This window comes from Triplophysa rosa, linkage group LG6 (genome assembly GCF_024868665.1).
Source record: "Triplophysa rosa linkage group LG6, Trosa_1v2, whole genome shotgun sequence".
In the NCBI taxonomy this organism is placed as follows: Eukaryota; Metazoa; Chordata; class Actinopteri; order Cypriniformes; family Nemacheilidae; genus Triplophysa; species Triplophysa rosa.
The window spans coordinates 27,216,336-27,239,623 of NC_079895.1; the positions used below are offsets into that span (position 1 = coordinate 27,216,336).

The 23,288-nt window shown below is 40.9% G+C and overlaps 3 protein-coding genes across 3 annotated transcripts in view; all 3 read right to left on the reverse strand.

Annotated features, from left to right (window-relative positions):
- slc15a1a (solute carrier family 15 member 1a) overlaps positions 1–1,322 on the reverse strand; it is a 13,036-nt gene extending 11,714 nt beyond the window's left edge. Inside the window, exons 1-3 of the mRNA XM_057335620.1 lie at positions 1,164–1,322; positions 1,043–1,080; positions 610–697 (exon numbers count right to left, since the gene is read on the reverse strand). Coding sequence (XP_057191603.1) covers positions 610–697; positions 1,043–1,080; positions 1,164–1,170 — 133 coding nt within the window. The 5' untranslated portion in view covers positions 1,171–1,322. The remainder of the gene's footprint in view (positions 1–609; positions 698–1,042; positions 1,081–1,163) is intronic.
- A 520-nt stretch (positions 1,323–1,842) lies between these two features.
- Positions 1,843–4,285, reverse strand: LOC130555686 (dedicator of cytokinesis protein 9-like). Its single transcript, XM_057336097.1, has 3 exons — positions 3,556–4,285; positions 3,335–3,473; positions 1,843–3,249 (listed from the first exon to the last, which is right to left on the reverse strand). The coding sequence occupies exons 1-3, from the start codon at positions 3,705–3,707 to the stop codon at positions 3,124–3,126; spliced, it is 417 nt and encodes a 138-aa protein (XP_057192080.1). The 5' UTR covers positions 3,708–4,285; the 3' UTR covers positions 1,843–3,123.
- Positions 4,286–6,632: 2,347 nt separating this feature from the next.
- The window catches only part of LOC130555354 (dedicator of cytokinesis protein 9-like), a 50,679-nt gene continuing 34,023 nt past the window's right edge, over positions 6,633–23,288 (reverse strand). Inside the window, 28 exon segments of the mRNA XM_057335482.1 lie at positions 6,633–8,035; positions 8,121–8,259; positions 8,342–8,442; positions 9,156–9,346; positions 9,981–10,191; positions 10,564–10,710; positions 12,927–13,040; positions 13,681–13,803; positions 14,300–14,406; positions 15,115–15,172; positions 15,250–15,465; positions 15,541–15,654; positions 15,731–15,913; positions 16,901–17,038; positions 17,125–17,240; positions 17,339–17,475; positions 17,545–17,592; positions 17,728–17,794; positions 18,907–19,021; positions 19,902–20,026; positions 20,098–20,206; positions 20,353–20,466; positions 20,596–20,774; positions 21,864–21,975; positions 22,542–22,625; positions 22,719–22,865; positions 22,942–23,013; positions 23,101–23,223. Of these exon segments, the coding sequence (XP_057191465.1) occupies positions 7,910–8,035; positions 8,121–8,259; positions 8,342–8,442; positions 9,156–9,346; positions 9,981–10,191; positions 10,564–10,710; positions 12,927–13,040; positions 13,681–13,803; positions 14,300–14,406; positions 15,115–15,172; positions 15,250–15,465; positions 15,541–15,654; positions 15,731–15,913; positions 16,901–17,038; positions 17,125–17,240; positions 17,339–17,475; positions 17,545–17,592; positions 17,728–17,794; positions 18,907–19,021; positions 19,902–20,026; positions 20,098–20,206; positions 20,353–20,466; positions 20,596–20,774; positions 21,864–21,975; positions 22,542–22,625; positions 22,719–22,865; positions 22,942–23,013; positions 23,101–23,223 (3,516 nt within the window). The 3' untranslated portion in view covers positions 6,633–7,909.

The window sequence follows — 23,288 nt, forward strand, 5'->3', positions numbered from 1 at the left end:
AATGGACACAAAAAATAATAAATCAATTTAAAAAATGAAAAGAAAAGTTAAAGCTAAGATCAATAATAGCTAAAACGAATTATTTTGTTTTATCAAACCATTCATTCCTGTATTTATTTTCATATTATTACATTTATTCGTTTATATATTTATTTATTTATACATTCATTTATTTATAATTTTTGCAGGTTTAGTCCTCCATACTAGCATGGCTGAAGAAGATGCAGAAAGAAAAATGTTTGTCTAATTTGCTTTCGTGTATCAAATATAAATGTTGTAGCTTGATGCCGATCATCACACATGTATTGATTGATTTATTGCATGTACACATACCCCAGCTGAAAAAAACAATAGAAAATTCAATGGATTTAATGGTTATATTATGAGACTTGGACTGGTTTAATAGAAATTATAATGGTGTCTACTGGTATGTGATGGGTTCTGTTGGTGGGGTGTTATCTGGCACATAGGAATAATGCCCAAAACAAGACATTTGTAATGGGTTTAAGAGAAAAACCTATTGGTCCATAACGGTATTTAATGGAAACCATTAGAATTTCGGTGATGGAATCTATTGGCTTTATGTTGTATTCTTTCAGAGACACTTACCTCGCATGCCATAGTAGGAAAATCTTTCACAGAACTCATTGACTACAATGAAGAAAATGCTGATTGGATATCCACAGCACTCAGCCTTCTGTATTCACACAACACACATACAGTACATGAGCCTTTATTACATCATAAAACATTTGAGAGGAACAAGAAAGATTTAGAAAGATATCAACTTAAAGACACTGCGATGGAGTAATTCAGTGCTTATTAATATTAACAGAATGTTTAACATCATAACTGTTGTATCTCATATGAAGTCAAATGCACGTCTTTTGCATTTTTACATTAGATGATTTAATGAATACAGACCAACACAAACATCTTCTCACGATAGAAATGTTTTGCATGTTTAAAATATTAAAGATACTTTACTTTATTTCTGAAACAATTTTATAATTTGATTGCGAAAGGATAAAACGGCGCTTACCTTCTTCTTATTTGTCCTCTTCACATCCATCCTTTCGTCTGTCAGAGGAAAATATGATTGAATGTGAATGCAACACGAGTGTATTTTTGTGATTGTACAGTGTAACACACGAGGTTCTCACCGGTCATACTGCACTGGACGTGTGAGTGAAAAGATCTCGTCCAGATGAGAACATCAGTGTTAAAGCAAGTGTGTGTGTGTGTGTGTGACGTGTTATTAGCTGGACTGTGTACCGTTTTATGACACCCAGGTAGAAAGACACTCACACACAGCAGATAAAAGTCAAGTCGAGGGGTCCACACTGTTGTGTGTTCTTCCATTTACATAATAAAATCCACTAACACGATAATGCTCATTCACATCACATGAATGATTTCTCTCTTTGATCTCGTCTCAATCACTGAAGTGTAGTCTGACAAAACACAAGATCACTTAAAGTGCTTCAATTACAGTCCAGATGTACTTCTGTTAAATATTGTACAACTGTTAATATAACAAATAACAGCTAATAAATAAGATAGTAATGTATCTGGTGTTCTTGATTTGGTTCACGGGTCTAGTGGACCCACAGCAATATTCAGCTTTTAAATCAGTACTGCCATAAAAATGTGAAAAAATATTTTACAGATGTTTACACGCAACATAGACAACGTGTCTGGGTAATATTTGAAATTTACTTCTGCTAAAAGACAATTACGAAAAAAGGTGATGCAAAAATAAATATCCACAAAAAGAAAAAATGACTGTACGATGTATGTGAAAAAAGCATATTTATCTTGGATTTATATCAAGTATGCGGTTGATAAAACAATTGAAAAGTTTGGTTCCAAAATGAGAACTCCGTTTTTAACATTTTTCAAAAAACCATCCTTAATAAATAAAATCAATAAAATTGTACAATTCCAATTAATATCAATCAAACTGCAGTTGGTTTGTTTTCATTTAAGCCATAATAACTAAAAAAACACAGCTAACTAACACAATAAAACACGCAAAAAACATGATAACAATGAAAAACATGATCTTTGATTAAAAATAATAAACGGAGCTCTCTCATTTTGGAACCAAACTCTTCAATTGCAGTAGTAAATAATAGTTCCTCAGACTCAAACAACACTTGTGGATTATTAAAAATGTTCTGTAACAAAAATAAAGATTAGAAATGTATTACAAACAAAATAGTCCTAAAAGACAGTATGAGGCTGTAAGTAGGATGTGAGCAATGTGACGGTTTGCATGAGGACTCTGATCAGACGGGTCGTCTATGAAGTCCTCACTTCACCAACAGGTTTACACTGAGACCTCCAAACACTGACAGCTGTAAACCACAGTAAAGATCATCAAATATTTATAGACTCAGTTATAGAGTTAGTCCAACACAAACATGATGAGATGACGAGATAAAGGAACATCTGAATGAGAAAATCCTGAAACACACAGGTTGTGTGAGATTTATTCCAAAAAATAAGCATTAGAGAAATGTTAAATACAGATAAAAAACATCAACACATTCAACTGTGTCCCAGACACACATAAGCCCCGCCCCTTCTCCAGTGTGTCACGCCCCCTCAATGTGCCACTGTTGGCAGTTTATTACATGTAGATAAACGGCTCGTATGTAATGGCTTTAGACTCGGCCTCGGTGGTTCAAACCAATGCCAAGATTTCATATCTCTCAGATATCAGAGGTCAGAGTACAGTTCAGTCCGTCACTTAAAAAAAGATTAAAAACGGGACCGTCTGAGAATAAAGAAACAATAAAAACATACAAGCAGATAAAAGCTTTGGAGCCGTAGCGTATGGATTAGCACATAAGTAGTGAGGCCTGTAGCTGTGATGCTCACGCAGGGCTTGGAGTTTGAGTCCAGCCGTTTCTGCTGCTTGCGGTCACTCCTGCGGCTAGTAGTAAAAATGTCGCCAGAAAACCACGTGTGATGTGTCTTGATAATGTCTCCACAGGAAACAGAAGGTCAGAGAACCGTCTCATCACTCTCCTCCTCTTCCTCACGTGATGCTCTTCTGAAGGAGGAGTCCAGCAGATGCGTGTGGACGGGTGAAAGGTCATGAGGTCAGCGCAGGGGTCAGACCACAGAGGAGGTGTTGGGCAGACCCTGGATGGTTGCTGAGGTCGGCGTTCCGCTGATGGCATTAAAGATGTGAAGAGAATCTGGGATGGGGCTCCTCATCCCGTCATCAGACGGACTGATCTACACGGAGAAAGAAAATGGAAACAGGTTGAAGAAAAGGAAGAATCACAGATGAGATCATTTCTGTGGTGTGTGTGTGTGGTACCGTCTCGTGCATGATAGCGCTGAGCTCTTTGGTGAGATCTCTGTAGTTTGTCTTCATCTCTTCGTGATATTCCTGCTGGTCTTCTTTGATCAGTCGTTCATTAACACTTAACCCCAAACCACACACCTCCACAAACTGACTGCAGAACACAAGAACACGCAGAAACTCTCACAAGTCTGTATCATCTCATCTGCTCCGATGTGTGTGCGTGGATCAGTTACCGGAAAACTTCTTTCAGCTGTTTGACTTTGTTGTCGGGGTATTTCTTTGTGCTGGAATCATCCAGAAACGCTCTGGCGTACGCGAGAGGACCAGCGTTCACCTGGTTTACACGTATGATAAAAACATTACACGGGCCTTTCATGACCTTCATTATTAGCAGATGATTCGTCAATTGAATAAATGAACATATCTAATACTGCAAAACTAGAAACATTTGAAATGTTTAATTGCAAAAACAGATAAGTCTAAAGGGCTGTGTCCACCGAGGCGTTTCCGCCGGCGTACCGTGTGTTTTTTCAATTCATTCCAACGAAAACGGCAGCAGCTGGCGTTCTTTTCCGCAGGCTCAGCGTCGGAGCTCAGTGGGTTTTTTTCCACGCTCATCGTGTCATAGTAACCAACGCGCCTCCGTGTGAAAAAAAAAGTGCCGTTCAAGTGCCCACAACCGGTGTTTTCAGCCGCGTAAAAGCGCCTCGTGGGTCTGGAGCCTTACATGCTTTTATTGTGTTAGTAGCTGTATTTTTTGGTGGTCTTAGTCAAATCATACCACGGACTGATGTAGATTTGTGGGGGTGTGGCTACACGAGGCGTTTCAGGCAGGTCTTTTACATAGAACGCATCTTTTGTTCCCACACTTTCATTTGTGCAATTATGCGTGTCTAATACATGCATGAGCAACTTATAACACCCCAAAGACACAGAAAACACGTGTTCACGCCATATGACCCCTTTAAAAGAAAAACATAAATCATCAGGCGTGACATTGACATGTCAGATCTTAGTTAGTCTGTCAGTAGTTGGTCAGTTGACTGTCAGTTCACTGAAGTGTTTGGCAAGTTACACTGGAAATGAAATGAAATTACTAATTACTCCTTTTAAAAGTAATCAAGTTATTGCTCCGATTACTTTATTTCAAAAGTAATGAGTTACACTACTAGTTACATTACATTACACCCCCTCAAACAACAAAATAACCTCTTTAGGCTTTTGGTCTTTTAACTAGTGCTTCTGCATATTTCTATGATGATTTCTTCGTCATATAAATAAATGTAACGGCGTTCGAGCAGCAAAAACTAGTTTGATAAAACATAACATGTTGCTAATAGCAGCCCGCCACTCGACAGTAGAAGTTGATTCATTGCTCTGCGTGACCGGTAGCGTTACTTTCTGGAGAAGTTTAGCTGTGCTGTACTGCCCTTTCAGGCTGTTTTTCGAATGAGAGAGGGTTTTGCTTACCTGCACATGACCGACAACACTCAATGTTCTTACCTTTGACAGAAATAAACTCAAAATAATGATTGTATTTCCAGCTACAGAATGCATACTTTTTGTTGGTAGTACCAAAGCTTGTCTTGTGATAGGGAGATGTATGGGTGTGTAATACTTGGAGCATAAAGGCTAACATGGATCACCTCAGCCAATCATATAACAGCGTCTAGTCTACTTGCCTGCGTTCTGCCCAATCCCCTGAAGCCGCGGCGATAGCATTGGCTTTCCCTCGAGTGGCGTTGGTAGTACTTTCCGTGCATGCACTTACAGGTTTCAGTTCGATGACGTCGCAGGTGCGACAGGCAGGCATCCAGACTTTGAAAAAGCTATTCCTCTTTTTACAATATAGATGATAAAAGCAGCATTCTGTCAGCAAAGATGTACCGCAGCTGTAACGTGTAGTCACCTGGGCTTGGAACTATAATCGAATGACTATTTTGGAAATTATAACGCGGTAAATTTCTCTGTTACCAAAACATGAATGAAACTACAGTGACGCGTTACTGCCCAACACTGGTTCACTGTCAGTAGTTTTTTAGTCGTCTGTCAGTGGTTCCATGGCTCTGATTCAGTTGTGCTGGTTGTTTCAGGGCTTCTTTGAGGATGAAGATGGTAAAGAATACATCTACAAGGAGCCTAAATTTACCCCACTGTCAGAAATCTCACAAAGACTCCTGAAACTGTATTCAGACAAATTTGGAGCTGAGAATGTGAAAATGATTCAGGATTCTGGCAAGGTGAGACATTACCAATTACAGAATGAACAGTTTGTAATGATCAGTCGTGCGTTACCTGATAATAAAGAATGATTATAGCTGCTCAATAAACCCCTAACCTGCACATGATATAGTGTAGTAGCTCATATTATGACGAGGTTCTCTTCTAACGGGTCAGTCACAACCACAAGATCATATATACTGTATATATATATATATNTAAAGATACTTTACTTTATTTCTGAAACAATTTTATAATTTGATTGCGAAAGGATAAAACGGCGCTTACCTTCTTCTTATTTGTCCTCTTCACATCCATCCTTTCGTCTGTCAGAGGAAAATATGATTGAATGTGAATGCAACACGAGTGTATTTTTGTGATTGTACAGTGTAACACACGAGGTTCTCACCGGTCATACTGCACTGGACGTGTGAGTGAAAAGATCTCGTCCAGATGAGAACATCAGTGTTAAAGCAAGTGTGTGTGTGTGTGTGACGTGTTATTAGCTGGACTGTGTACCGTTTTATGACACCCAGGTAGAAAGACACTCACACACAGCAGATAAAAGTCAAGTCGAGGGGTCCACACTGTTGTGTGTTCTTCCATTTACATAATAAAATCCACTAACACGATAATGCTCATTCACATCACATGAATGATTTCTCTCTTTGATCTCGTCTCAATCACTGAAGTGTAGTCTGACAAAACACAAGGTCACTTAAAGTGCTTCAATTACAGTCCAGATGTACTTCTGTTAAATATTGTACAACTGTTAATATAACAAATAACAGCTAATAAATAAGCTAGTAATGTATCTGGTGTTCTTGATTTGGTTCACGGGTCTAGTGGACCCACAGCAATATTCAGCTTTTAAATCAGTACTGCCATAAAAATGTGAAAAAATATTTTACAGATGTTTACACGCAACATAGACAACGTGTCTGGGTAATATTTGAAATTTACTTCTGCTAAAAGACAATTACGAAAAAAGGTGATGCAAAAATAAATATCCACAAAAAGAAAAAATGACTGTACGATGTATGTGAAAAAAGCATATTTATCTTGGATTTATATCAAGTATGCGGTTGATAAAACAATTGAAAAGTTTGGTTCCAAAATGAGAACTCCGTTTTTAACATTTTTCAAAAAACCATCCTTAATAAATAAAATCAATAAAATTGTACAATTCCAATTAATATCAATCAAACTGCAGTTGGTTTGTTTTCATTTAAGCCATAATAACTAAAAAAACACAGCTAACTAACACAATAAAACACGCAAAAAACATGATAACAATGAAAAACATGATCTTTGATTAAAAATAATAAACGGAGCTCTCTCATTTTGGAACCAAACTCTTCAATTGCAGTAGTAAATAATAGTTCCTCAGACTCAAACAACACTTGTGGATTATTAAAAATGTTCTGTAACAAAAATAAAGATTAGAAATGTATTACAAACAAAATAGTCCTAAAAGACAGTATGAGGCTGTAAGTAGGATGTGAGCAATGTGACGGTTTGCATGAGGACTCTGATCAGACGGGTCGTCTATGAAGTCCTCACTTCACCAACAGGTTTACACTGAGACCTCCAAACACTGACAGCTGTAAACCACAGTAAAGATCATCAAATATTTATAGACTCAGTTATAGAGTTAGTCCAACACAAACATGATGAGATGACGAGATAAAGGAACATCTGAATGAGAAAATCCTGAAACACACAGGTTGTGTGAGATTTATTCCAAAAAATAAGCATTAGAGAAATGTTAAATACAGATAAAAAACATCAACACATTCAACTGTGTCCCAGACACACATAAGCCCCGCCCCTTCTCCAGTGTGTCACGCCCCCTCAATGTGCCACTGTTGGCAGTTTATTACATGTAGATAAACGGCTCGTATGTAATGGCTTTAGACTCGGCCTCGGTGGTTCAAACCAATGCCAAGATTTCATATCTCTCAGATATCAGAGGTCAGAGTACAGTTCAGTCCGTCACTTAAAAAAAGATTAAAAACGGGACCGTCTGAGAATAAAGAAACAATAAAAACATACAAGCAGATAAAAGCTTTGGAGCCGTAGCGTATGGATTAGCACATAAGTAGTGAGGCCTGTAGCTGTGATGCTCACGCAGGGCTTGGAGTTTGAGTCCAGCCGTTTCTGCTGCTTGCGGTCACTCCTGCGGCTAGTAGTAAAAATGTCGCCAGAAAACCACGTGTGATGTGTCTTGATAATGTCTCCACAGGAAACAGAAGGTCAGAGAACCGTCTCATCACTCTCCTCCTCTTCCTCACGTGATGCTCTTCTGAAGGAGGAGTCCAGCAGATGCGTGTGGACGGGTGAAAGGTCATGAGGTCAGCGCAGGGGTCAGACCACAGAGGAGGTGTTGGGCAGACCCTGGATGGTTGCTGAGGTCGGCGTTCCGCTGATGGCATTAAAGATGTGAAGAGAATCTGGGATGGGGCTCCTCATCCCGTCATCAGACGGACTGATCTACACGGAGAAAGAAAATGGAAACAGGTTGAAGAAAAGGAAGAATCACAGATGAGATCATTTCTGTGGTGTGTGTGTGTGGTACCGTCTCGTGCATGATAGCGCTGAGCTCTTTGGTGAGATCTCTGTAGTTTGTCTTCATCTCTTCGTGATATTCCTGCTGGTCTTCTTTGATCAGTCGTTCATTAACACTTAACCCCAAACCACACACCTCCACAAACTGACTGCAGAACACAAGAACACGCAGAAACTCTCACAAGTCTGTATCATCTCATCTGCTCCGATGTGTGTGCGTGGATCAGTTACCGGAAAACTTCTTTCAGCTGTTTGACTTTGTTGTCGGGGTATTTCTTTGTGCTGGAATCATCCAGAAACGCTCTGGCGTACGCGAGAGGACCAGCGTTCACCTGGTTTACACGTATGATAAAAACATTACACGGGCCTTTCATGACCTTCATTATTAGCAGATGATTCGTCAATTGAATAAATGAACATATCTAATACTGCAAAACTAGAAACATTTGAAATGTTTAATTGCAAAAACAGATAAGTCTAAAGGGCTGTGTCCACCGAGGCGTTTCCGCCGGCGTACCGTGTGTTTTTTCAATTCATTCCAACGAAAACGGCAGCAGCTGGCGTTCTTTTCCGCAGGCTCAGCGTCGGAGCTCAGTGGGTTTTTTTCCACGCTCATCGTGTCATAGTAACCAACGCGCCTCCGTGTGAAAAAAAAAGTGCCGTTCAAGTGCCCACAACCGGTGTTTTCAGCCGCGTAAAAGCGCCTCGTGGGTCTGGAGCCTTACATGCTTTTATTGTGTTAGTAGCTGTATTTTTTGGTGGTCTTAGTCAAATCATACCACGGACTGATGTAGATTTGTGGGGGTGTGGCTACACGAGGCGTTTCAGGCAGGTCTTTTACATAGAACGCATCTTTTGTTCCCACACTTTCATTTGTGCAATTATGCGTGTCTAATACATGCATGAGCAACTTATAACACCCCAAAGACACAGAAAACACGTGTTCACGCCATATGACCCCTTTAAATAAACTCTTCATTTGTATGGATCATATGAAAGTCCTCAGTCATCTTTTTCAGGTGTGATGACATCAGTGTTTGTGTACCTGGACACTGATGCTGCCCTGTAGTTTGAGCTGTAGTTGAATCATATCCACATCACTACAGGAACACAACTGTCTGATCTCCAGCACTTTCTTACTCATCTCATCAATGGCCACCTCGATGGGATTCAGATCCACATGATGCTGATACATCACTGAGATCCGCTTCTTTACATACGGGAAACAGTGTGTGGCTGAGAGAGAGATTTTATTCATTAACTTCAATTTGTTAGATTGAACAAAGTTTCCATGTATTCTGTAATGCAATGTTTTATACTTTTCATGTGTTTATCACTGTATATATTCCCATATTACTCCTGCTATATCTATATTTATTGTCTGTTTGTGTCACAAATGTGTTTTCTGTATCGATGCTTCCCAACAATACAGAACGGTAAAAGGCGGCAGTTTCATTTGGTCTGTGTCGTTCATGGAATGCATTTATTAATCCAGTTAATTCCTTCATTTGAAAGTTCAGGTAGCTCTTTGATCAAAGTCTTCTGCAGTGTTTGTATTGAATTATCATCTGTCATTACTGTATAAGATAAGATGAATGCAATTGGTTCTCTACACTGCTTTACTGAACACTTCAGACTCAACAACCGATGAAATATATATTAAAAAGTAGTATCATTTACTCCAAACTAAAACTAAATATACTTTATTAGAAGCTATAACTAATCTTTAATAACCCTGATGGGACATCTGTGTGTCTGAGGTCGACGCTGCACAACACGTGCAGAAAGGATCACAGAAGAGATCTGTTGATGTACGAGGTCAATGGGAGGATCAGAGCTGACGTGTGTAGTGTGTAGTGTGCACACTCACTAGTGAGGATAGTCCTGCGCTTGCACTGCTCCTCCACACCGCCCTGTTTTCTGCCCGATACTGTGAACGGCATCTCAAAGACAAACCGGCAAATATTGTGACTCCTCTCAAAGTGTGTTTTTCTCTCCAGCAGCTCCTTCTCCTCCAGGAACGGACTCACGTGGGTCACTTGGATGTAGGCGTATTTCGAGTCTAAATCCTTTGGATTAATCTGCACCAAACACAAACACATAGTGTGGAGGACATTTGTATGATCATGGTAATGACACGTGTATTTATTTGACACCTTACATAAACACTAACTACTGACATACATAGTGTGCATGATTATATTGTCTATAGAAAACATGAGTGACGTTCATGAGGGTGTGACTGTGTGTGTGATATATATATATATATACAGTATATATGATCTTGTGGTTGTGACTGAACCGTTAGAAGAGAACCTCGTCATAATATGAGCTACTACACTATATCATGTGCAGGTTAGGGGTTTATTGAGCAGCTATAATCATTCTTTATTATCAGGTAACGCACGACTGATCATTACAAACTGTTCATTCTGTAATTGGTAATGTCTCACCTTGCCAGAATCCTGAATCATTTTCACATTCTCAGCTCCAAATTTGTCTGAATACAGTTTCAGGAGTCTTTGTGAGATTTCTGACAGTGGGGTAAATTTAGGCTCCTTGTAGATGTATTCTTTACCATCTTCATCCTCAAAGAAGCCCTGAAACAACCAGCACAACTGAATCAGAGCCATGGAACCACTGACAGACGACTAAAAAACTACTGACAGTGAACCAGTGTTGGGCAGTAACGCATCACTGTAGTTTCATTCATGTTTTGGTAACAGAGAAATTTACCGCGTTATAATTTCCAAAATAGTCATTCGATTATAGTTCCAAGCCCAGGTGACTACACGTTACAGCTGCGGTACATCTTTGCTGACAGAATGCTGCTTTTATCATCTATATTGTAAAAAGAGGAATAGCTTTTTCAAAGTCTGGATGCCTGCCTGTCGCACCTGCGACGTCATCGAACTGAAACCTGTAAGTGCATGCACGGAAAGTACTACCAACGCCACTCGAGGGAAAGCCAATGCTATCGCCGCGGCTTCAGGGGATTGGGCAGAACGCAGGCAAGTAGACTAGACGCTGTTATATGATTGGCTGAGGTGATCCATGTTAGCCTTTATGCTCCAAGTATTACACACCCATACATCTCCCTATCACAAGACAAGCTTTGGTACTACCAACAAAAAGTATGCATTCTGTAGCTGGAAATACAATCATTATTTTGAGTTTATTTCTGTCAAAGGTAAGAACATTGAGTGTTGTCGGTCATGTGCAGGTAAGCAAAACCCTCTCTCATTCGAAAAACAGCCTGAAAGGGCAGTACAGCACAGCTAAACTTCTCCAGAAAGTAACGCTACCGGTCACGCAGAGCAATGAATCAACTTCTACTGTCGAGTGGCGGGCTGCTATTAGCAACATGTTATGTTTTATCAAACTAGTTTTTGCTGCTCGAACGCCGTTACATTTATTTATATGACGAAGAAATCATCATAGAAATATGCAGAAGCACTAGTTAAAAGACCAAAAGCCTAAAGAGGTTATTTTGTTGTTTGAGGGGGTGTAATGTAATGTAACTAGTAGTGTAACTCATTACTTTTGAAATAAAGTAATCGGAGCAATAACTTGATTACTTTTAAAAGGAGTAATTAGTAATTTCATTTCATTTCCAGTGTAACTTGCCAAACACTTCAGTGAACTGACAGTCAACTGACCAACTACTGACAGACTAACTAAGATCTGACATGTCAATGTCACGCCTGATGATTTATGTTTTTCTTTTAAAGGGGTCATATGGCGTGAACACGTGTTTTCTGTGTCTTTGGTGTGTTATAAGTTGCTCATGCATGTATTAGACACGCATAATTGCACAAATGAAAGTGTGGGAACAAAAGATGCGTTCTATGTAAAAGACCTGCCTGAAACACCTCGTGTAACCACACCCCCACAAATCTACATCAGTTGGTGGTATGATTTGACTAAGACCGCCCAAATGTATACTCAAGTAAGGTGGGCGTACCTGTCAGTACAACTGAAGAGGAACCTGATGTTCCAAATATGGTAAGAGGCGTTACATTTCCCTCACACGCTTGCAGTATTCCACCAATCACTACGCACTGGTTAACTGGCCAATCACAGCACACCTCGCTTTTCAGAGCCATGAGCTTTGTTAAAAATCTGCGCGTTTCAGAGAGGCGGAGCAAAGAGGAGATACAAACATGCACGGTATGTGGAAAATACAGCGTTTTTGAACTCTAAATCGTGTATACACATTGCATTACATCTAAAACAAACCATAATATTCGTTTTAGCCGTGTCATATGACCCCTGGATTGATATGATCAATCTGCAGTAAGGTGACAAATCAATATTTTGGGTTCAGAACGGTTTAATAGAGAGCTAATCACAGGACACAGCTAGTTCTGAATGGTGCTCTGGAAATATTGGGATACATCAAGTACACTGTGATGACTCTAAAGGTCACATGAGGATTATGGGCACTGAGACTGATCTAATCTCGGTCTATTTTCCCTCATTCATGTCACTGCACTGGAAGTGCTAAAACCAAGAACAGGACAACAACAGAAACACAGTCAGACACACATCACATGTTTCATTTCAGAGGTTCAGTCATTACATCAGGCAAAATCTAACAGGAATATTGTGATGGAAGTCTTACTCCGTAAAAACATCAATTTCTCATGAAAAGGACGACACACCATCCAAAAGACATTCAATCAAAACAAACTGACATCAATCCGTCAGAACAGAGGTGAGTTTGTATGTTTTAATCTCATGCACGCTCTCTCGGCCCTCTATACTCCTGTCTACTTCATACTTTTCTATAAAACAAGCTTCAAAGAAGTCTCACCTGACCGAAGAACGCCACTCTGAAGTATGTTCCCAGCAGCCGCTTGCCGGTGTGCATCACCTCTGTCACTTTACTGTAGGCTCGGTGAAGCGTGTCATACAGGTGAGACAGTTTCTGTCACAAACATCACAACACCCAACATCACTCTTTCATAAACATCAACCAAGTCTTCCACACTATATAGTAGGCAAACATGAGCATGAATAGTACAGTATGTCCAAAACCTCAGTATGCAAAAAAACAGTAGGCGTGAAAATCCCGGTTGGTCTACTACTTAGGCTGAGATTGGTGAGTGTGGATCGGATGGACACATATCTATCCCATGATGCCACGGGAACTGAGCAACGGTCACATTTCAAAAGTAAATCAAATAAATATAGTGGAAAACTTTAAGGCGGACGTCTGTTTTTAACGTAAGTGCCAATAAATGAATTTCCCATGACTAAATTGTGTTTTTATCAGCGCTCATGTGTAGGTTGTTGTTAATAGGTCATATGTCAAAGAGCATACGGGTCACATGACCATAAAACAAAGCGGACGCAGTACTACACAGAACGTAGGGTTTAATGACTTCATCAAATGAAGCACGTACTGTCACAGTGTGCGATTTCAGACGCAGCACAAGTCTGTGTGTCATTGTGTGGAATTAAACTGAACAGCAAAAATATTGTTTTAACAGGTTTTATTGTTGTCTCTGCATATTGTGCAAGGAAAGGAAATGGTATTCCCATCAAGAACAAAGTGTGTTCTGTACCTCAAAGTCTCTGCGTTTCTCATAAATGGGAATGATGAGTTTGTAGATGTCAGAGATGAGCTCATAACGCTCGGCTTTCCACAATCCATCGGCACATTCTTCCAGAAGCTCTACTAGAACATCCTGTCACACACACACACACACACACTTTCAAAACAAGATCTACACAATACTGAATAAACATGAATGAATATATGACACATAAAGTGACCCCAACTATGTTTGAACTATAAAGACACATTATGTGGAAGGAAAAATAAGTGACGCTGCAGCTTTCCCCACGTTTAGTGAATGTGCAGTGTAAATGTGATGGTTCTGTGTTTTATCTGTCAGTCAAAGTGCAGTCATGTGTGTCAGTCATTCAGCAGATAAGATTAACGTATAATCCACAACACATTAATATTACACCAACTACATCAAGACAAAAGACACAAATCAGCCTCAAACAGCACGTCCACAGGCTTTTCATTTGAAGATCCTCTGTACAGTGACTCACAGCAAGCACCTCATCATTCACAACGGTTTTCAGTCAATTGCTTTCGTATTATATTTCTGATAACACTGCCCCTAAATGAAAGGTAAGAAAGGATGACATGACGGCACTTCTTGATATATTTACCTCGTTAAAGTGAACGTCCTGCATGCCGACGTCCTCCATCATAGACGCTTCTTCATCAATGTTTGGTGTGACCACTCTGAATGCCGAGCAGCCCTGTTTAAACATCCCTACACAAAAAACAAAATGAGCGTCACGTAAAACAGGTGCGTGGTAGAGAAGGTCAAAGGTCATGGTGAATCCTGCAAATGAAACTGAGTGAGTGATATTGTAGCAACAGCAGCTTTATCAATGAGAGAGGAAGATATGAAGAATGAGGGTGAGAGAGAAAACGACGGATATGACATTCATTCTCTGCAATCACATAAATGACGGAATGTCTTTCAGCATCAAAATATTCTAACAGTGGTGTACTCAAAGGGTTTTCCCCATTCAGTAACAAAAATAAATGAATGCTGAAAAATGCTGTGATGCAATGGTTTTCTTTTACATCATAAGTCCTTACCTTTGTTTTTTTGCTTCAAATCTAATATTGTATCAAATGTAGATTCATATCAGATTTGCTTGCTTTGATCCATGTTGCACTGCATTATTTTCACAAGCAGTGTAATAAACGAGTCTTCCGTACATTTACACATGTTTGGGTAACACTACACAAGAACACAAAGCTACCGTCACACCTGGACGCAGTTTGTTGACAGATGAGCGTTCCTCCTGCCTTGACAATATAGTACCTAATGTCATGTGACCCGTGACACAGAGCCAAGACCTCCACTACTGGAGGACTGTCTGTGCGACCCACTGGGGTCACTGTTGGGGCCACCAATGATCACATACAGTAACTGTCATATCATTATCACACATGTCTGTCATCTCACCCTTCCTCCGCAGGTACTCGGCCACCAGCGCCGCAACATGCACGTAACACATGGCTGCCTAAACACACAACAAAACCAGAGAGCATGAGTTTCACAAAAGGGAGAAGATGCACGTGTGTGTGTGTGTTTGTGTACCTCAGACAGGTCTCCGTTCTTCACGTGGATGCGGGCCATGCTGTCCAGCCACGTCTTGCGGAGTTCAGGCGTGCTGGCGTAAGATTTGGCCAGACTGTACTGCAGGTCCACCAGCATCTCCGGGTCTCGCTCGTGCTCCTTCATCTGCGCCGTGGCCATCAGAACTGTCCGGATCTTCTTGGTCAGGTCCTTCACGTCGGACGGAAACGCTGTGCTCTGCAGGGAAAAGCTGATTATAAACACGTGTACATAAATAAGCATCTATGCTCAAGTGCTTCACAGGAAACTGACTTTGATCGTTCTGTCGCTGTTGGCGCAGTTGTTGATTATGGACAGCGACTGCTGAAACCTCGTCCCTCCTATACCGATGACATCGGCAATGAGCTGACTGACGCCTATCACCACCTGAGGAAACACACACCGTGACATCACTAGCTGAATGCTGCTCTATGTTGGGCGATACGTGACGGCGATGCTTCACCTGGAGGTGTGTGCGGACGAAAGACTTGCGTCCGGTGTAGTCGAAGTTGCTCTTCATGAGGAAGTAAAGCAGATGAGCGGCGTCGCTGCGGATGGAGCTCAGTTTGGAGTTACAGCACTTCAGGATCTCGTAACAGAAGGACGCGCACATATCCGCACGACCCTCGAAAAACGTGCAGGGAAACTAAACACAAACATCAGAGGAAACAAGTGTTTGATTAGAAACACGTCTGACCGATTGCAGTTTAGCTCTCATTCCGATACTGAATGACAATCTAAAATGCAACGCTTGAAATGAAACGCAAAATGTGACCTATATTTAAAATGCAGAAAAAAATATAACATAAAAAATAAAAACATCATATAAAATAATACATTTTCGGTAACACTTTACAAGGTGCTATTTTTTAACAATTAATTAACGCATTAGCTAACATGAACTAACAATGAACAACACTTCTACAGCATTTATTCATATGAATTCATGTTAATTTCAACATTGACTAATACATTATTAAAATCAAACGTTGTCACTGCTAACATTAGTTAATGCAATATGAACTAACATTAACAAGGATTAATAAATGCTGAAAAACTCAATTGTTCATTGTTAGCTAATGTTCGCTAATGCATTTACTAATGTTAACTTGCAGCACTTTCTTGTAAAGCGTTACCCATTTCAAAGACAAATTCCTATTTCCTAAAATAGTTTTAGGCTAAACATACATAAATTATATGTCATATAATATATACTATACAGTCAATATACTTAATGTACATATTTAACAAAATACTAAATGACGCAAAAATGACTAAATTAATAAGTTGACAAAGTTTGTTTTGAAAACAATATGCCGTCATTAAAGCAAAACTGCCCCTGACAGAAGACAAATATTGCAACATAACTACAAGTTAATAACTGAAAGCGATGATCTGATAACTTCACACTATTGAGTGATAAATATTTCCAGCACTTATTCACAGCCACACAATAAACCCCTGTAATCTGTCACAGAATATAAAGGCTTGGAACTACATGAACACACAGTAAATAATGACAGAACTATTCTTCAATAACCGCTGAGGTGTAGTTAAAAAACCTCTTTTTACTATATCACGTCATATACTGTATAACATTACTATAACTAGTGTTCAGACGTGCTGAGCTCACCTTATAGATGAAGGTGCGCAGGGAGGTGAAGACCTGTTTCAGGGCCGTCTCTGATTGGTTGATTTGTAAGAAGCAGAGGTGAACCTGGAAGACCTTCTTCATGAGCGGACTGTGACCGTGATCGAGACTTAACTGTGTCTAAACACACACACACACACACACACACGTTCATTACACTCACAAACAACACAAACACACTGATGATGATGATGAGGATGTCTGACCTTAAAGCCCATGATGAAGATGCTCAATGTGTCCAGAACCGTCAGACACACTTCAGTGGCAATATTTCCCTCCAACACAGACTGATTCAACACGTCAGCGTCTGAATGACTGTAAGCTACACACACACACACACGCATGAGCCATGTACTGATGTAAAACCCTGCTCCATTTGTTATGTAAAGATGTAAAAGTGTGTGTGCGTGTGTGACTCACTGTGGTTGAAGGTGTACGAGTTGTCCAGACTGTTGAGTTGTTGCAGTCGTACATGCGTGACGCTGTTCCTGCTGCGCGACACCGGGAGCGTCTGAGAGCGTCGCTCGTGAACCACCGGCCCTGATCCCTCCAGACACCTGACACACACACACAAATCAGCACAACACTTCACACAACATGATCCACACACACAGCTCACACATTACCTGCCCATGTGTCTCTTTCCCACGTATCTGAACTGATGAAGACACACTCTGAAAACACACAACAAGTACATGTCAATAAGACACGAGTGTGATGGGTTGCCATGTATTCTATACATTTCCTCAAACATGACTTGTTTTATTTATGAATGTGAATGTAACATAAAGCTGTGTGTGTGTTCTTACTGGAGGAGACTGAAGAAGTTCATCAGGTCTGTGGGTGAAGCTTTATTCCAGTAGTTGAACAGAGCGTCTAACAAACACACCACAAACATTTACATCACATTTCCAGTTAGGCTTTTATTTTGTACACTGCATCAGAGCCGTTGAGAGAGAGAGAGAGAGCGAGTCGCCACAAGTTACGGAAGTTCACATTTTCTGCGCGTTACGGGATTCATGGAGCCTTCAGATAGCTCCACGAACTTATGTGTTCTCTTTAAACGCTTTTTTCTTTCAGCTTTTATTCATTAAATGACTTGCAATTGAACACATTTAAAGACGCATTTAAATCGGTTTTGCCGCAGCTCCATGCGTTACTAGTAACGTCCGGGAACTATTGAGAGGCCATTGCTGTGAAAAACTGTTGCAACGGCTCTGCATTGAAGTACAGACGGTTTCATCAGACGTGCGCATTAGAACTGCAGTTAACTTCCGCTTTGTGTTTGGCTAGTGTCTAATAATAGAACTATTTGTATTTAATATTCATTCATATCATTCTTTTATTGTATAATAATTGCATTAAATGAAAACGATTGGTTGAATTTTGTTGTATGTTGCTTTGATTAAATGAACGATCCGTTGAACGGCTGGTGTAGTTTGGTCGCATGAAAGAAAGCGTGTGGCACACTGACATCTAGCGGTTGAGATTGGTATCGCAGTCTATAGTCAAAATATTGGAGAGACGAGTTTAGCCAAGTGACGCTTCTCGGTCTGTTTTGATTGTCATCAGAGATGATCTGCAGGCACTCTATAGTTTGTGGATGTGTAGCGGAGGTTAAGGGCAGGCCCAGTAACGTATGTTGCTTATTAGCATGCATATTATAAGCTGTTTATTAGCACTTATAAAGCACATATTCTACCGCCCTAATCCTACCCAAAACCTAAACCTAACAACTCTCATACTCGCTATTAATAAGCACCAAATTAGGAGTTTATTGGGGCAAAACTCGAAGTTAACGGTTTGTTAATAGCGAGAATCACGATTGTTTATGTAGTTGTATTTCTAAGTATATGCAATCCCTGGATCGAACCCATGACCTTGACATGACCTGATGCTGTAACCACTGAGCTACAGGAAAGCACACAAACACATGCCAGCTGAACTACAACACAACATGACGTGTGTGTGTGTGTGTGTGTGTGTACCTTCAGACATGCTCTTGAGGACGTGCAGGAAACACATCAACATGTTCTTCACCTCAGACTGATCCAGTTTATCCCAGCGGAGCAGCGAGCCGCTCAGAACCCCAGTGACAGGACGCTGACAGACACGACACAACAACAACATGAGACACACACGTGTGAACTTTCTCTAACACACACGTGCACTTGAAAATGATAGTTCAACTCGAATCTGTTGATGGCATGTATACACACACACACACACACTGAGACACTGCACATAGAGGAACACGGACACGAGAATTCTGCTCTCATATACAGATTTAATGATGCGAGTCACAATAATGTACTGATCACTCATGTGATGTCACAATGACACGGTCCATCAGTGAAAATTCGTCTGACGTCTGTCATATCAATATATCTTTTAGAAAAACACGATGTGGATTTCCGTCTGATTTCCAGTCCGACAGACAGTCATATGAATATCACGCAGGTGAGCAAATGAAGGCAGAATGTTGATTGTGTGGATTTTCCTACAGGACGTCACAGACGGGCATGAGCGCTGCTACACATCCCATCTACACCACAGCACATTCAGCCCTCACATGACACTCCTCGTGTGTGTTTCTACACTTCATCTGTGAGTTTCATGTGCTGGCTTCACACTCTCATGGGCACAATGAGGGGTGACAGGTGAGAGATGAGCTGCAGGGGTCAGAGGTCAGGGCTGATGATGTAATACTTGTGTAGGGTGCGTGAGTTGATCAGAGGATGTAGAGGGCACGTCCATGGTCTGGAGAGCTGCGTCTCCTCTGAGTCGCTAAAGAAACGCAGGACGCTGGCAGAGCGACGGCTTCACGCCGGCACGACAGGAAACAGCACACAACACACACACACAGGTTAACATACGCACACACGTCACACACTCTCTACCCTTCACACACACACGCACGCACAGAAACTGAAGTGCGAAGATTCCACAGACGTCACTGACAGGTCATGTGACTGGGCAGTACCTTGTCTAGGGGGTGTGGCTTGTCGATGCTGCGTTCTGATAGGCCGTTTACAGAGTCGGTGCTGATGATGGAAGCCCGTGAGTCAGCGTGTCGTACGGCGTTCACATTAGCCGTGTGAGGAGAGACTGACACACATAACACATCAATAAACACACGATCGCAACCCAGCCATGTGAAAACAGCAGCGAGGTCTCACCCGCTCCAGAAATCACTCCAAACAGATCTTTGTGAGGGCTGCCGTCGATCACGCAGCTCATGTGTTTGGATGGCGTCACCATGCCGACGACAGAATCATCACGACCATTCTGAATATTGGGAGACAGCAAATCTCAACAGCAAGCCATCATAAAGGTGCAGTTTGACACTGTTCACGGTTCCTAAAATAGAGTTCATTCTCTACAGTAATGTGTTAAGCTCTCATTTGTAGATGTTGAGAGGGCGTCGGTCTTACACTGCTGGTGTGGTTGATCACAGGAGTGGCGTCTGTAATGTTGAATCTCTGGACGTTCTCCAGCATCAGACTGAACAGAGGCAGATACAGCGTCACCAAGCGAGCCTGTTGACTCTGACAGAGACACACATCACACCTTCACATGATGACTTCATTCCTTCATAACCAGAGCTCATGTTACTGCTCAAATGAACAGGACTGCTTTCTCTCAGTACCAGCGCACACCGCCCAGCTTCATCTCACCTTAGTGGAGTAGCGGTCGTCAAAGGCGTGTTTGATCATCAGGTTCTTCAGCACCTGTATAGCGATGTGACGGATGTCCCTGAACTCCTGCAGAGCTCCGCCCACTTCCCTCAACAACAACCCCACCAGAAAGTGATTCTTGCAGAAATCATCCGTCAGAGAGTAATCCAGCTGAAGATCTGACAGAGAGAGAGAGAGAGAGAGAAGTGTGAGCACAGGACTCTCTATCATATTGAATGATAACAGTGAGTCTCACCCAGTGTTGGGCAAGTGACTGTGAAAAAGTAATGAATTACTAGTTACTAATTACATATTCAATAGTGTAATTGGATTACTGTACAAATGACTCTCTCCAAAAAGTATTTAATTACTTATTACTAATTACTTTCTATATCCTACATCAACCTTGATTGGTTCAAGGATAGACATGAAACGGCTCTTTTAAAGAGAACATAACTAGGGATTTTTAAGGTCCTATTTTGGTTTATGGAGTGTCCAACAACAGGTTTATGTACGTAGAAGGTGTAAAAACACTATTATTTCATATTTCATTATTTTTACCTCACTTCTTGACTGACTCTCAAACGGTTCGTTGCACGATTCATCTGTCTATCCCCTCCTTTCTGTCAGCCTAGTCTGATGTGATTGGTCAGATGGTTTAGTCTGCTGTGATTGGCCTACCGCGAATGAGGCTCACGAGCTACAGTGTTTGGGGGGGAAGAGTGAAGTTTTCGCGGGCAGTCCTATATGTATTATGTAGCGACGTAAATCCGCGGCGGTTGGCGAATCAGACTAGGGACGACTCGTTTGCGTGATTCAGAGTCGACTCCCTTTTTTCCAAGCCAATAACTTTGATATTCATTCACCTTCGGATTTACAACTTGGCAGACTGCTTACTTTCAACCACGCCAACATTACACACTGAATGACATGTCGTTTTCATGATCTCACGTTATGTACTCTTTAATTCATTCAAATAAATCATATAAAACTACATAAAGTAGTATTATTAACTGAACAAAGTATCACAAATGTGAGAATTATAGATTAAAGTACAGATTCTAAAGTTAGACTTTGAATTTTGATGTCAATTCCACTACTGCACACACACATATTACACGCAGTGTTTAGTTTAATTACATTAAAAGTAACTGTAATTAAATTACAGAACAAATGAGAGTAATCCCTTACTTGACCTTTTCAAGGGGAAGTAATTAAATACAGTAACTAATTACTTAGTAACTAGTTACACCCAACACTGCTCTCACCCTGAAAGCGCAGGATCCGAGCCTTCCCAAAAGGCATGGGCAGATTGAGCGGCACGTAGTGCTCGTGATTGCACACCACCTTAAGAAACTCAAACTTAAACTCGGACAGAGTCTGACATAGAGAGAGAGAGAACGTTTGATTATTATAACACCTTTTATATAAAAAAACACCAACAAACACCACAGAAAAATGTTACAAAGTATCTCACCAAACTGCCTCAAAAGATTCACAATTATAGATTTGACAAAAACGGCTTTTAAACTACGGTTAACATTTCTTTCTTTCCTTGTGATGTAAAGCTGCATTTTAGCTTGACTTAAAGTCCCAGTGAAATTTAAAATAAAAATTCCTATTTTTCATGAAATATTGCAGCTTTTTTGCAGTGCTGTCAATCGATTAAAAACATTAATCTGATTAATCACACATTTTTTCTGCGATTAATCACGATTAATCGCACGTAACATTAATGTTTTTAAATCTGCTTTTACATTCTATTAATATTTTTGCGTTATGTTTTTATACATCCAATCGCAGTGAAAAATAAGCCACGCCCACATTGTTTTTATTCAAAATTCCATTTCACTCAGAAATGCGTCAGAACACGGAAGTAAACATGATCGCAACTTCCGGTTCACGGGGACTTGAAAGCGTGTGGATGTAGTGTAGGACAGAGTTACCTTTGAGTCTCCAGGCATGAAGCAGTTGATGTAGTGGTTGATTTGTTTGAAGACGAAGCCTCTGTCCATGAATGTAAAACAGCGCTGGAGAAAACACAGTCCACATGAACACCAAGATCCTTAGTTGTTATAAATCAAATGAGAGCTGTCAATCACAGGGGGCAGGGCTCAGCTCACCTTGATGAAAACAGCAAGGCTGTGATTGGCGTTTCTCGTGGCATCCAGGTTGTCTTTGTATTTCTGAGCGATGTGAGGCACGAGCATGGTCACTAAAGTCTCCACCGAGTGATAGAACGAAGCAGAGAAACGCTGGTTCCTGGACATCTGAAGCACATGGCAGGGGGTCAAAGGTCACATTAACAAACCTCAGACATGCCGTGGGAAGTGCAGCGTTACTCACCTTAACCTTGCCGCTCTCAATCAGGTACTGAGCCATAGACTTCACTAAAACCTCGCAAAAATACCAGGAGTACTGCAGGACACGAGCAGATTTCTGTTAATAAACATGTCTGAATGCCAGACTCGTGTCAGTGAATGATCGTGAGCCATGTCTTCACACCTTCAGCAGTTTGTTACTGGTGAGGAAGTCAGTGGAGGGTTTCAGGATGGTCGTCATGGCTTTGGCCAGCTCTTCGTGAACCGTTTTGCTGTTGCTCACATTCGTCTCCGCCTTCAAGACATACTGAACACACAAACACACAACGCGTGTCCCGTCACTCAATGACAACCGTTTGCGCTGTACTGGGA